Source organism: Hesperophylax consimilis, chromosome 10, assembly GCF_061612785.1.
Source record: "Hesperophylax consimilis isolate HC1 chromosome 10, BYU_Hcon_1.0, whole genome shotgun sequence".
Taxonomy (NCBI): domain Eukaryota; kingdom Metazoa; phylum Arthropoda; class Insecta; order Trichoptera; family Limnephilidae; genus Hesperophylax; species Hesperophylax consimilis.
In genome coordinates, this window is record NC_142845.1 from 38,503,766 (window position 1) to 38,519,553 (window position 15,788).

Consider the following 15,788-nt stretch of genomic DNA (forward strand, 5'->3'; position numbering starts at 1 on the left):
AGAATAAACATGCGATAGACAAACTACTGTTGTTTTCGTTTGATTTAGGCAGTAATTTGTCATAATTTGATTATGATTTGACTTATTTTTATTTCATGATAAGTGCATAAGTGGTTTATTTATGCAAAGTGCCGAAGCGGCAAGTGAGTGGTTTATTTATGCGCAAATAATGCTAAATTTGTCGATTGTAATACCGATATTTATTTAAATCATCGTATCACTGATTATATGTTTACCGATGTGACATTTCCTATTTGCTATCGAAATAATACAGGTGTATTTGAGAAATATAATAATGAACGACCCGAGAGACGAAGGCTTATTGGATGGTGATGCTTCGCAGGAAGAACCAGTAATTAGGTATCCAATAAGGTAAAATCCAAAAGATGCGTTTACATAACCTAACTTTATTCAGACATTTACCTGTTGTCACATAATTTTTTTTTACAGCTGTAATAATGTACCAGAATCCCTTTTCGATGATAACGGCTCAGCTGCCAAACATTTTGGAAAGTTTGGGCCTATCAGTAAAATACTGCTTCGACCACTGAAGAAGTCTTGCATTGTTGAATATGAAAGGCGGGATAGTGCCGAGAGAGCCATTCTAAATGCTGGAGCCTATGACGGTTTTATGTTTCACGTTACATGGAGTAAGCAAAGGTACCCAACTTTCCATTCTAAAGACATAAATAAATATTGTCTTGTGGGTAAAATACATCTTTTGCCGTTATTAAAGAGTTGATTTTATGCCTGTAACAGACCCCGCCATAAGTTCATACATTCCCATTGAAATACGCCAAGCCCTGATGCGTATCGCCTAATGTGCCGCCACCCTTAATTATAATAATATTAATATTTGGCTAAATTATATAGCGCCGTTTTCGTGAAAAATCACCTCAAGGGGACTTTACAAATATATGAGTGCTATTAATTTAGAACTCCTAATTTTAGACAACCTTTCCATTTACATTATCTATATTTATCTTTGCAAAGGCACTAGTAAGCAGTTGGACATTTGAGTTTATCCACTTAGTGAGTGGGTTTTGATAATGTAACATGGCTTATCCCAGGAAGCGAGCTGCGGTGAGCGATGACCCGGAATGGATCCCGGACGCAGACGTGGCGGCGGAGCTGGCTGCCATGTCGGGGGCGCAGCGCCTGGAACCACGCTTGCAGCGGCAACAGAGTATGTATGCTTATGGCTTCAATTGCTTTTGCCACAAATACATGCTAATAAAGCTGCTAACTGCTGATACAATTATCTTTCAGAAATGGAAGTTGAGAAGTCGCCTATTCTGGTGTCCAAACGACTTCCTGTCAAGAAGCTTCCCATGAAGAAAAAAGTCACACCAGTGGAAGTTGTTCAAAGGTAAGCTTCCTATTGATTTTAATCAAATGAGCGGGTCAATCACGATCTACCCAGGACTACGAACGCATTTTGAGTGAGTTTTGGCAAATGCATTTTGTACATTTCTTAGTTTTCACCTCAATATTAAAAAGCAAAAAGTGTTTTATTTAACAAAATTTAAAGTAACACCCTCTATTGGTGTGAAGTTTCTAAATATATTTAACTAATAATTTTTGCTATATATATTTTGTATATATATATCACACCACCTATTTGACGACCATTTGGGCAAATATGCATCTAAAGTGGCAACCACCCGACATTTGGCGACCGATATTTGTGGCCACTTTATGTTTTACACAGTTCAATAGTAGATATCGCTACAAGCATCTTGGCCAAATTGGCCTGGATGACAGTGACAGTGGATGTATCTGAATATGTATGTATAGTTCTTGAGTCTGTCACTGTCAACCGTATTCTGCATTTCATTCCTAGCCTTTAGTGCCGACCGTATATAACGAATTGTGCATTTAATTCTTGGCGTTTAGTGCTTACCGAGAATGACGTATTTTGCATTTCATAACCAGAAACTTACTTTCCATACAATGAAGCGGAGCAAATTAGATGAAAGAATAAATGAAACAATTATAAATGAATCTTGAGTGCATAATTTAATTCAAATATTAATATAATAAAAATAAACAATCTTTAAAAATGCCCAATTATGCAAACATTAAAATTGCAATAGAGGAATTGTGAGTGCAAGGCGGATATAATGAGTAAGATTAAGAAAGGGACGCTCAGATGGTTTGGGCATGTAGAGCGAATGAGCGAAGAAAGGAGTGTAAGGAGACTATATGATGTGAATGCAAATGGCAGCAGAAGTCGGGGACGCCCGAGGAAGACATGGCACGATCAAGTGAATTAGATACTCGAGTAGGGCCATGTCAAGAGTAAGAATAATAGAAGAGTATGTATGAGACGATGTATGAATGAGAATGAAGCACCGAGTTGTTTGGCGGTCCATCCTCTCTGCCTGCCCCTGCGGAGAAACGGCATAATGGTTGGTTAGTTTTAATTAGTTAGCGCCCTTGAGGTGATTTTTCACGAAAACGGCTAAATATAAATTAGCAAATATTATTATTAGTTAAAGTTAGTTAGTTAGTAAGAACAGGCTGTTTTTGGACTCAACAGCTCTTCAAAATCCAGGTGCAGTTCTTCCTTCCCCTATAATGGCCCTTCACACAGCATCCCCAGAGAAGATACATTGGAAAATTCAGTGTTTCTTTTGACGATGTATGAATGTGAATGAGGCATGGAGTGTGTGCCAAGACCGAGTTGTTTGGCGATACGTCCTCTCTGCCTACTCCTGCGGAGAAACGGCGTGATGGTTAGTAGTTAGTAAGTGTAAAATTTTAATTCAAAACAGTCTCGAAAGACTTTATATATAATTGTGCCTGCAGCGTTGCCACGCAACTCTCTCCGCAACTAAAATCTCTGTCTGCGGGGACTCTGACACTATTAGGAACATGAAATGAAAACAATTGCAATAATGCAGGGCCGTCAATAAGGAATATAATAAATTTGAATACGAAGCGGATAGTTGTGTGATAAATATCTAAGCGGTGTTATGACTTTTGGAATACCACTGACTAAGGGATTTTTCATGCAGTTGTCGACTTTACCCATAGGTTGCCAGTTCGAAATTTTGAATTTTAACAAATCTAACTCATTTTTACAAAAAATGTGACTTTTCGCTCCACTGTTATGTATGAAACATATTGTAAACGTATTGACATGACAAAGTTTAAATATACCTCAGAAACATATCTGTTGCAAGATAAAGTTTATGTTGAAAATATCAATAACTCCAGAGATGCTATTGAGTACCACCGTAACTTGTGTGGTGCTATGCCGAGCCAACACATCCTTTCTGTCATGTGAAATAGGGACAGTAGTAGCTTATAGCACTCCTAGAGGTCACTCTCATAGACTTTCTATCAAATTGCTAGTAGTTTTATATGCCTGTATGCCATATAGCAGTGCCCCGTTGCCTGGAGTGGCGCGCTCCAGTGGAGGAGGAGAGAGGAGCGGCGAAGAGCTGCGGCAGCTAGTGGGGCGGTCGTGGGGTGGGACGGAGGAGCGGCTGCGCGCCTTGGAGCTACGCGACCGCCTGCTACGTGCCGGCCTGCCCCAGCGCCTGCATGCCATCCAGGGCTGCTGCCCTGATATGTGCCCTGAGAGGGAGCGCTTGGCCAGGGACTTTCAGAGACAGGTAAAAAACAACACACTACTACTTTCTTGTAGCTCAGAAGGGATTGGTACGCCTACTTAATATGTATTATCTTTACCATAAGTCCTGTTTTGATTGCAATCGTCCCATTTTTCGGTACTCTGTCTGTTTATCCCCAAGGAAAGTTTTGAGATCCAATTTAGATAATTCTGCAATTTTCTAGAGCGTAAGTGACTACCAAAGAGAGTGTCTGATTTATCTTGCTGCCTGTAAGATGAACCATGTCAATAGTTGTGCTAGTGGTTGTATTGTAGCTAGTTTCTTAGAGCATTACCTACCTACTTACTCTCTAATGTCATTTCACAATCAAATGCCACATATATTTGTAATTCTTTTTTTTAAATATTTTAACTGTGACATGTTATCATTGTTTATGGTATATTTATACCGTTGATATTAAATAAATTAGTGACTACCAAAGAGAGTGTCTGATTTATCTTGCTGCCTGTAAGATGAACATTGTCAATAGTTGTGCTAGTGGTTGTAGCTAGTTTTCTAGAGCATTAGTGACTACCAAAGAGAGTGTCTGATTTATCTTGCTGCCTGTAAGATGAACCGTGTCAATAGTTGTGCTAGTGGCGAGGGATATGTTTTTGCTAAATGTGATGTCGATGAGGTGAGATTTTCGTTTTGGTCTCAAAAAGAATCTCACTACACAAATTATTTACACAACCTTGTCCGCTGTCTGCACAGCTTTGTGTGATGTATATATAAATCATTTGAAAGAATCTCACCTCATTTACACAACATTGTCCGCTGTCTGCACAGCTTTGTATGATGTATATATAAATCATTTGAAAGAATCTCACCTCATTTACACAACCTTGTCCGCTGTCTGCACAGCTTTGTGTGATGTATATATAAATCATTTGAAAGAATTTCACTTCATTTACACAACCTTGTCCGCTGTCTGCACAGCTTTGTGTGATGTATATATAAATCATTTGAAAGAATCTCACCTCATTTACACAACCTTGTCCGCTGTCTGCACAGCTTTGTGTGATGTATATATAAATCATTTGAAAGAATCTCACTTCATTTACACAACCTTGTCCGCTGTCTGCACAGCTTTGTGTGATGTATATATATATAAATCATTTGAAAGAATCACACTTCATTTACACAACCTTGTCCGCTGTCTACACAGCTTCGTGTGATGTACATTTAATCCGCAGCTTCACAATGTACCACTAAATTCCAATGTGAAACTTACCCTGTTAGTTCTTTAATCCCCGAGTTTTTGTGATGTACTGACTAAATTCCAATGTGAAACTTACCCTGTTAGTTCTTTAATCCCCGAGTTTTTGTAATGTACTGACTAAAGTCCAATTTGAAACTTACCCTGTTAGTTCTTTAATCCCCGAGTTTTTGTAATGTACTGACTAAATTCCAATGTGAAACTTACCCTGTTATTCTTTAATCCCCGAGTTGTTGACTCCCCCTGTTTTCGGGGCCCTCCCCCAGAAAATATGCACATTGCCGAAACTTGACGTGTCCCCCTCAATGTTTTACAGACTACCTGCTGTGGGCGACACCGACTCAATAAAGGGTTCCACGGTGAACATGGTTGGTTTAGAAAATACGATGCCGGTTGGTAAAGACTTAAACAAGACTGGTTTAGAATATAGGGAACGGTGGACTGAATTGTGAAGGGTTTAACGGTGAACGGAGCTAGCTTAGATTGCTGGAGGTCGGTTGGTAAAGAATTGAATAAATTGTGTACTTGAGTATTGATGACAGGTGAAAATAATTATTTAAAATTTAATTTAATTATTATGTATTTAACCCTTCAGGCTAATTTGCTCGCTGTATCTCCCTTACTGTCATGGTAAGAAATATGATCTAAATGGTGTTAGAATGAAAAAACACCATGCTTTACATTCAAATCTAGAAATTAATCACAGAAGAATTAAAATGTGCACCTTTATGAAACCAAAGGTTCCGACAGCAATCTGAAAAAAATATTATGAAACAGTGATTTTTTATTAATTATTTTTATATGAAATGTCAAAAAATTATCATCAGCTTTCAAAAGCAATTTTCGGTTTTAAGGTACGTTCAGACTATTCCATTGATTTGGATTTTATTGCAAAGCGAAAATCTCCCACCTTATGTCAAAATATGGCAGAGGCCGGAGGAGATAATAAATATAATATGTTATTGATAACTGTCTCTACGCACCTAGTATCTTTGGACATTTGCGGGATAAGAAGGGACTTCGGGCGTGTTCCAAACTAGTTTGAAACATTTGATACTATCGATGTGCACAAATGTGTACATTCAAAGTGTCATGTTAAAAATGATTTGCCTGTTTATATGTGTGAGTGTGTGTTGCAGGTGGCAGTTTACGAGATGGGAGAGGACGGACGCACACCGGACCCGCGGCGCACCGTAAAGCAGTACAGCCGCAGTTCAGCCGACCAGGAGGAGCCGCTGGCGCATGACCTGAGGCCCGTGCCAGTGTTGCAGGGCACCCTACTCTACCTGCTGCACCACATCGTGGATTTGTGCCAAAATCCTCAGGTATGTATCTTGTTGTACCCTAATTAGGGTAAAGTTGTTTCTGACTTGTTACAAATTCTGAGAACTGACTCGCAACCACAGTTATAATCTAGTTTGTGCTATCCCCTGCCCCTGCTGCAGTGTACAGTCCATCCTTGTTCAACAGTTCTCCCCCAACTCAGAAAGTGCTGTATTTAATGAGATTCTACACTATTTTTATTTTATTTTTAAAGCGGAGACGGTTTACACGTAGTTCCCGTGAGCACTTAGGCCATAGGCCCATTGTGCTATCTCCCATTTATATACCTCAACCCTTTAACAACAACCCAGTCCCTTTAATAAAGTTCACCAGGGTTGTCATTGGGTATGTGGCTATGTATTCTGGTTCTACTGTATGTCTCCCCAGGTATCTGAGCCTAGTTCCCACCAGGGCAGGACATTGGCACCATAGGTGAATTGGAGTCTCTTCATCCTCTTCACATTTCCTGCATCTATTGGTGTTTTCTACTCCCAATAATTGCATGTGTCTCCTGAGATGGCAGTGTCCCGTTAGTAGTTCTACCAGTTCCCTCAGCGAGTTTCTGTCCATATTGAGTAGTTTCTTGGTTCGTCTAGGGTCTGGTCCTTTTATGAGTACTTTGGATTGTCTCATTCCAGGTACCCTCTCCCATTCTTTGCAGTGCTGGGATTCTACACTATTATTATTATTATTATGTAATGAGCAGGCAGCATTCTGCTGATGCGCTCATATCTGATTTCACAGCAAGTTTGACAGTAATTGAGTTGTTTTAAGTTTGAACTAAGTACTTTCTTCTCTTCAAATGTGAATCCAATAGAGCTTTGAATTGATTTATATTTGTTGCATCGATGACATGTTGTGGGAGTTTGTTCCAAGTATCCACTACTCTATTTGCAAGGAAGTGTTTTCTAGGATTAGATGCAAAAGGCGTTTTGGTAATTTTTTTTGAGTGTCCACGGAGATTTATATTTTTATTAGTAGTGAAGATTTCTTGGATGCTAGGGCAACTGTAATGTCCAGATAAAATTTTGAAAGTCTCGATCAAGTCACCCCTTTCTCTTCTTTCTTGTAAGGTTGGTAATCTTAGTTCCTTGAGTCTATCTTCGTATCGTAGATCTTTCAGAGCTCTTGGTATTTTAGTGAAACGTCTCTGTACTCTCTCTAACAGATTTATATCCTTTGCAAAGTAAGGACTCCATATTTGGAAAGCATATTCCAGGAGAGGTCGCACATATGTTTTATGTATTTTTAACATCATGTCCGGTGTTAGGTCAAGGAAGGTTTTCCTGATTAGATATGTTAGTGAATTTGCTCTTTTCACAATTCCAGCGATGTGTGGTTCCCATTTCAAGTCCTGTGATATGGTAACTCCTAAGTCTTGTTGTAATGTCACTGCTTTTAGAGGTGTTCCATTAAGTTTGTAGGCGAGTGTAGGGTTAGTTTTTCCAACATGTAGGACAGTGCATTTTTCGACATTGAGTTTTAGAAGCCAATCATTTTATTTCGTTTAAATCAGTTGGTTATGATGAGTGTGTGGGTTGGCAAAGAATTTTGTATCATCTGCAAGGCAGCTGGAGTCTGATTTTATTATAGTATGCAGGTCCGTGATGTACAAAATAAACAGAACTGGACCGAGAACTGATCCTTGAGGGACACCACTGGTCACATTTGGCTCAGATGACAGTTGGTTGCCAATTCGAACATGTAATTTTCTCTCAGTGAGGAAGGATTTGATCCATTCGAGAAGTCTTCCTCTTATGCCTAGGAATTTAAGTTTAGCCAACAGTCTATTGGTTGGAACAGTATCGAAGGCTTTCTCGAAGTCGAGATAAATTACGTCAGTGGGAATCCGTTTGTCCCACTCGTTTGTCCAGTAATCTATGTTAAGAATGAGATTGGTAATCGTGGATCTTTTTGGCACAAATCCATGTTGTTTGTTTGAGATTATGTCAAGTTTGATCAGGAATGAGCGTATCTCGTCCACTATTATTCTTTCCATGGTTTTGCAGATAATACTAGTCAACCTTATAGGTCTGTAATTTGCTGGTTTGAGTTTATCACCTTTTTTGTAGATGTGTGTAATTATAGCTCTCTTTTTTTTTTTTTTTTTTTTTTACAGTATTACCGCACAAGAGTCCCAACTGCTCCCGTCTGGAGCCAGTGAGACTATGGCATCCCCAATTGGGGTATGTTGTGAGTTGTGAGGCTGAGGGTATTGGGGAGGGGAGGGAGATGGGGAAGAGGAAGGTGGGGAAGTACCTGGCTATTCAGATCTGGTCACCAAACACGGCTAAAGCCATTTCAAGCAACGTTTCAATTCTGAATGGTGGTCTTACACCAGGGCGATACTGAGAGTATCTTCCACTCTGGAACGTGCCGCAAATATACTATATATTATTTTTAAATTAATTAATTGTGAAATAACACAAATTAATCAAATAATCTCTTCCAATCTTTAGGGAGTTTCCCATCTAAAAAGGATTGTTGCATAACCAGAGCTATGGGATGACTGAGAGTTGCTGCACACTTTTTGAGAACAATAGCAGGAATATTATCAGGGCCAGTAGCGCTATCTTCTCGCAACCCCTTCAAAATATTCTCAACTGCTGATGGAGTGAATTTTATTTCGCATAGTGAACTATCTACATACACATCTTGACTAATAGTTGGTATACTGGTGTCTGGTTCATTGACATAGGTTTTTTCGTTCGCTATGTCTATCTCGCTGGTAACTGTTTCGTTAGAGAAGTTATATAGTATGGTTGGAGTAGACACTTTCGAGGCAATCTGTTTCCTTATATAACTGTAAAATGGTTTCTGTCCGCTGTCTATCAATTTTTGCTCAAAGTTTTTTCTGGTATTTCTTAGTTGCGACAAAAGGTAGTTATTTTTCAGTTTATATTCTCTGTAATACTCATTTTCAATCTCATTTACATTCCCCATGTGTTTTCTGGATAATCTATAACCATCCCAGGCTTTCTTTTTCTCTTTAATCAATGCTAGTATGTGTTTGTTGATCCAAGGTTTGTTCTTATTGTGGTTTTTATGCCTTTGAATAGTGGTATTTTTGATACAATCTTCCCTTCAAACATGTTTGTAAAAAAGTTCCACTTTTCTTCAGTTGTAGTGGTTTCCACGAGAGACCACATTATATCACGAGTGCTTAAGGTTTAATTTATTTTAACATAATCTGCTATGTGATAGTTGGGTGTCGGCTTCTTGCCTCTCGGGCCGGAGGATCCGTTGTTATGGCTGGTACTTACTTGTAGAGTTGACAACAAACATATATGGTCACTTTTGCCTATAGGTGCTAGATATTTTGTATCAGTAATGAGATGTTCATCATTGCACAGGACTAAGTCCAATAGAGATGGGGTATTGTTGTCTCTGTATCTTGTAGGTTTATCTACCAATTGCCAATAGTTACTGTTCAAGTACACTATGTTTTTATTTTATTTTTACAGACTTCATTAGAAGACTGGTTCCATTTTCTATGGGATAGACTCCGAGCCATAAGAAAGGATATCACACAACAAGCTCTCTGTTGCGAAGGTAAAGAAGTTTATTTTAAATAATGTTTTAGTTGATAATAATAAAGTATGTAGTATTATTTCAAATGTATAATGATATGTAGGTTCCGTTTCCCTGGTGGAGGCATGTGCCCGCTTCCACGCCCACTGCGCCGCGCGCCTTGTGGAGGAGCCCCCGTCCGCCTTCGACCAGCGCCTCAACACGGAGAACCTATCCAAGTGTCTGCAGAGCCTCAAGTACATGTATGGGGACCTGCGCGCTCGGGGCCAGCCGCACGGCTGCCGGCGCGAGCCAGAGTTCCGCGCCTACGTCGTACTGCTCAACATGCACGACTCCAACTTCATGTGGGAGGTACATCTATACATGCTATTTCACCTCCGTCCTTTGAAGGTTACTTTGGACTTGCATTATATGTATACTGATGCCCTACTTGTTTGCAGGTTCAACAACTTGACCCGGCGGTCCAAACCTCTTCTGAGATACGTTTTGCTATCAAGGTGTTCACTGCTTTAGATAATAGCAATTATGTGAAGTTTTTCAAACTGGTCAAAGAGACAACATATTTAAATGCCTGCATTCTAGTCCGCTACTTCAACGATGTCAGAGCCCGAGCGCTCACCCGGATGATCAAGTCTTATTCCACACGAGGCATCTCTCAGTTCCCCGCCAGCGAGCTGATGGACATATTGGCCTTCGAGAGCTCGGCCAGCATGGAGCTGTTTCTGGAACATTATGGCCTCCAAACCACCTCTGATCAGGATAACACCTATGTCCTATTGGACAAGAATGCTTTCCAAGACAACAGTGCGGCGTATGCCCAAGAAAGAGCTATCCGTCTTGTGGAATCTAAACTTACAACTTCTCTAGGTGAAGTTGTTTACGGAGAGGTTCTTCCTCCAAGCACCTTTGAAAGTTATACACCCCATTCTAGCTTTGAGCCTTCGGGTTTCCTGAAGAAAAGTGCTATCTTAGCCGAAGACCAAGGCTATAAACCACCTAAAGATAGAGCTCTCCAAATAGCTAATTTACTAAAGAATACAACAGCACCCGTCAGAAGCGTTTCCGAGGCCAGACCTCAGGAGGCTAACAATTCTAGTCAACTTCCACCACCATACCCAATCCGAACCAAAAATACAGATTTCACCTTTGCGAAACCTGAAATTCCTAAAGGAGTTTTCTCGCAAAACATTTTCCATACAAATTCTTCAGATCCATCAAAGAAATCCAATGTGCAGGATGGCAATTTATTCAAAAAAGCGACTGATGATGCAGAGAATAATCTACATAAAAAACAACCCACCAACAATTTGTTTGCCAGCGGAGATAGTAAGTTTGTTTTTTCGAAACCTGTTGAAACAGAACCTCCCAAGAATGTGTGGCAGAATCAAATAGCGGCTAACTTGTTTGGTAAAGCATTTACAGAAGTCAATTCATTGGAGAAGCCGCTTCTGTTTGGAGGGCAGACCGCAGTAGCAAACAGCAGCAAACTGCACCCACCAGTGGGATCTGATATCTTTACATCTAGCCAGTTGGCTGGATCTATCTTTGGAAATAAACCTATCACAGGTGAAGCCCATAATGATCCCACTAATATTTTCAAATTAGCACCCAATGTTATTCCTGTTCCTGCCCAGACAAATATTTTTAATACTGCAGCATCTTCCTTATTTGGCAACGCGGTTGCAAATATCACTGGCCAGATGGATAATAGTAAGGCTATTGAAGAAGAAAAAAGGAGAATAAATGTCCTGGAAACAGCTAGAAAGAAAAAAGAAGAAGAAGATAGGAGATTACAGGAGAGAATTAGAGAAGAAATTCGTAAACAGGAGGAACTGAAACAAAAAAAGGAGGAAGAAAGGAAAACAATGGAATTAATGCAACGAAAAGCTGAACTAGAAAAACAAAAAATCGAATTAATGAAGCAAAAGGCAGAATACGAAAGAAAAGAAAAAGAAAAGAAAAGCAAAGAGTTGGAAATTCGTATTGAAAAACAATTGCAAGAAATAATACCAGAAGTAAGTAATGAAGTGGTACAGGAGCTATGTGTGGAGATTATGCAGGAAGAAGTGGACAGATTACGAGGGCTAATCAATTACGCAAACAAAGTGTCGGAGGAGCTGATGACGGAAGTTTGTGAGGAAGAATGTACCAATGGAATACAAGTGGCGGTTCGGTTAGATGAAATACGAGTGAGGATGATTTGCAGGTCCATAGCGCGGCAGTGGAGGAAGCAGGTGAGGAGGTCCCACCGGCGCCGCTGTTTGCTGCACAGCACCCCCACCTGGCTTCCCACACGCCCCCCACCATCCCCGGCAGCCTCACAGGCCTCCGACATACAGCGCATGAAGGCCTTCCACCGCCAGAAACTGCCGCTTTTCAGAATGCCCACTGCCTTCAAACATCACACCATCAACCTCTTTGAATCTGTCAAGAAATCCCTCCTCAAAAGATCTCAGGAATTGCAGCTCAAGTCTATATCTCTGAATGTTTATTGGAAGGTTGTAGTTTCAGTACCTCACGATAGTGAATCTAAAAAGTGTTCCTCATTCTTTACCAATTGGTTCAAGGATCTTTTCACAGACAGTCAAATGGATCCTCACAATCATCAAATCTATCTCAGTGAAAATTACTGGTACAAGAAATTTGCTATCTCGGTTTGTAGTGTTCAAGGTGGAAACCTCAACAAGACTGATCCTAAAGTTCTAAATGCCATGAGTGGTTTGAATGGTTTGCTTTTTTACTATAATTCTAATCTTGAAACTGTAGAGAGTTTTATGAAGAGAATCAATGCTACATTGCTTTCCAAATGTGATTTGGAATGCATACCCTTGGCTGTTGTGTTGATTCCCAATGCCGAGAACCTAGTGGCTGAGATTGGCTGTCACTTGAATGGACATAAAGGTAGCAAGTTAATATCGGAATATATAATATTGACTTGCTCCAAGTTTGACAGTGAACACATTTCACTTTCCACCAAGGAAGCGTTGAAATGGTTGGCAAAAAGGTTTTCTAAAAGCCCTTCCATCGAGTCCCAACTTTTATCTAACTATTTGGATCATTGCATCGGCAGTGAGTTATGGTATAGATTCAAATTATCCTTAAATTCCTCTTATCGAAAAGTCTTCCACAATATTAAAACCTTAACGGAACTTTACAATGAAGCTGTGGGCAAAAGCGCGGAGATCGCTACTGACCCGGAATTACTCAAGTACCCGGTGTCTCCCAACGAGTTTCAGGAGTTTTTAACGTTCACCCATGTTTACCCCAAGGAGTATGAATACATCGCTAGCAATTGGAAATCCAATATTCCAGCTTTGAAAAAGATCATCAGCTCCTTTCAAATGCCGCAATATTCAGGAGAGTGGCCTCCTCCCAGTTTTGGTGACTTTCAAGATTCAATCAGAAAGTTTATTTGCCAACTGAATTGGTTTTCTAATCCGGAGAGAGTAGTTTTAAGAATAATTAGCATTATCAAAGATGATCCTTCGGATGAAGAATATAGTTTTAACAATGATGATGAAAACAGATATTCTTGGATAGAAATCATGAATATTCTAGTATCGGAAAAGATCACGGAAACTATGAATTCTCTAAGAGAGGATTTGCCGAGCTCGTGGTACCAACCTGATGCATATTCTAAAGACTTGACGGTGGTTTACCGACCGAGAGACTTGACCCATTACCGTACGACTCCGTGGTGGTATACATCCCAGTGTACGCGACATGTCTGTCCTGTGGTGGAAGATTTTCCTGATGACATGAGTGAGTTGGACGCTAGTTGCACCTCCCCTAAGAGAAGGAAGCTGGACTTGTCGGATGAGAGCGACATGCCAGATGAAGCGTGGATCAACAGTGTTCTCCAAGATATGGAAGAAACCATGAAAAAAACGAGTCAGTGCCATAAAATGTTCACAGACTTAGAAAAAACGCTTGAAATTGAAAAGCAAAAAAATATTGAATTTGAAAAATTATTACAATCGGCCTTGAACAATGGCTGAAACCACATTGGACCACTTTGCGTTTTATGATTTAAATTTCCATTGAGCCATTGCATCCACCCACCTATTTATTGCTGTTTTTAACTTTTATTGTGTGCCCAATATGTTTACAATGTTATTTTATTATTATTATACTTAATCATTTTCCAAGATTGTTAAATTTCTGAGCATTTACACTTTTTCATAACAATAAATATTTTTAAAGAATATTATTTTTATTGAAAAACAGATAGTTACCGTTTACCGTAGAGCTAAATGACTGAAGATTTCACAAGTTCACAAACGACAACGATAACCGATGAATCGTCTAATCGACAATGATAACTAATCATTGACAAGAGTACATTTTCAGGATGAGCATAGTAATTCCCTGTATCACAGGATCAATTATTATTTTTAACTAGCTGTACCCCGCCACGCAGTGCTGCGGCTAAGTCCGTCTTTGCATATAGAGAAACAATAGTGTTGATTTTACGTCTAACAGATGGCGCCGTTTTACAAAAACAGCTTGTTTGTCCACCAGATGGTGCAGTGTTTACCTGTCACATGTGACATTTATATAATATAGGTACATAAAAACACATGCGTATTCTAATGCAACGTTGTGTCAAAATTTCAAAGTAATCGGTGAAACACTTTGGGAGATTTAAGATTTTGAACCTTTTGAAAAAACGAACATTTACATTTTTATTTATATAAATTAGTGCAGAAGATAATGCAAATAGTTTATCATATTCAAAATGTGACTCGCACCATCTTTGCACGACTCATAGTAACATGTGCCCTCATGGTAAATGTGCTTAATATGGCGTTACACAAGTCAAAGGATACCACTCGCTGTGTAGTGTAGTGTAGTGTACCATCGTGCGTGTGACGTCACTCCTGGGTTTCTTTTGGCAACATCAGGATAACAAAGGATACCACTCGCTGTGTAGTGTAGTGTACCATCGTGCGTGTGACGTCACTCCTGGGTTTCTTTTGGCAACATCAGGATAACAAAGTTGGCTGTTTTGAAAATATCAAGTAAGCACTTTTGATTGGTGCTTAAATCAGAATACAGGATGTTGGTTGAGTACATCTGTTTTTGAAGAAGATTCTACTGGAAAATTATGAGTTATGAGAGCAAACTACCATTGAGAGGTACAACTCTCATACAAATTAATAATCAAATGCAAAAGATCAGCCACTGTACTAGACATCGTTCGAATCACACCACCAGTTAGTTGTTTCTGTGTTAACATTTGTACCGTCACAACCAATTGCGTAAATGTTCAAGTGAAATGTTTTGACAAGCAAAATATAATATAATTGCCTTGGTTATGTTAGCGGCAGTGGCTGACGTAACGTGCCTCAAGAATGAGAATAATATGTTTTTCAACCACCGTGCTCTGATAGTATTTGTGTCCTTTTTTCCACTTTATCCCAAGTCTTTGCTTTCATGACTTTAGATCTGGTACAAAGACGAAGACGTGCGCTACGCACTCTATTTTCAAATACATCTATTTGGATTTCACTTTTGTTTTCATGAATTAAGGTGGAAATTAACCCACTTCCCAACATCCGAACGAGCTGAAACTCGGCTTACAGACTCATCGATGACAATGCATTCTATCAGCTTTTGGTGGCACTCGCGCATTTCTCTGAAGTTGGATGACATAATAAACATTTATAGCATTATAATGAAATAAATCTCAGTACCATCCAATCAGGATTTAGCGTATTTATTAATCTTAACACAATGTTTGCGGGGGGTTTTTTAATCAATCTACGCCGTAAAGCGGGCAATTTTTATCATGTTCGCGCGTAAAATTACGTTTCATGTAAAATAGCTAGAACTTCTGAACTATTGATCAAATTTAAATAAAATTTTCAGTGTTTTACCTTATTTGAAATCTTTCATTATGATCTGGTCACAAATTTTTATATTTTTGGATAAACAATTATGATATTTAAGTTTAAAAATTTTGAAAAAACTGTACTATTGTCGATTTAGTCATTTTATGCACATTCAACATAGTATATATATTTTGTAAAATACACACCACTAAACACTAATATTGTTTGAAAGTATGAAATCGTTGGAAACAATTCCTTTTG

General features: G+C 39.2%; 1 protein-coding gene across 1 annotated transcript; it reads left to right on the forward strand.

Moving 5' to 3' along the window:
• xmas (RRM_XMAS2 and SAC3_GANP domain-containing protein xmas) lies at nt 1-13,873 on the forward strand. Its single transcript, XM_089636282.1, has 9 exons — nt 1-372; nt 451-660; nt 1,071-1,186; nt 1,270-1,369; nt 3,389-3,623; nt 5,979-6,164; nt 9,627-9,714; nt 9,797-10,044; nt 10,134-13,873. The coding sequence occupies exons 1-9, from the start codon at nt 296-298 to the stop codon at nt 13,689-13,691; spliced, it is 4,818 nt and encodes a 1,605-aa protein (XP_089492408.1). The 5' UTR covers nt 1-295; the 3' UTR covers nt 13,692-13,873.
• The last annotated feature ends 1,915 nt before the right edge of the window (nt 13,874-15,788 follow it).

Excerpts from the sequence above, each read along its gene's own strand:
- xmas (XM_089636282.1), top strand. The coding sequence starts at position 296 with ATGAACGACCCGAGAGACGAAGGCTTATTGGATGGTGATGCTTCGCAG. Across the intron at positions 6,165-9,626 it reads ATTTGTGCCAAAATCCTCAG|ACTTCATTAGAAGACTGGTT; the intron begins GTATGTATCTTG and ends TTATTTTTACAG. Across the intron at positions 10,045-10,133 it reads ACTCCAACTTCATGTGGGAG|GTTCAACAACTTGACCCGGC; the intron begins GTACATCTATAC and ends ACTTGTTTGCAG.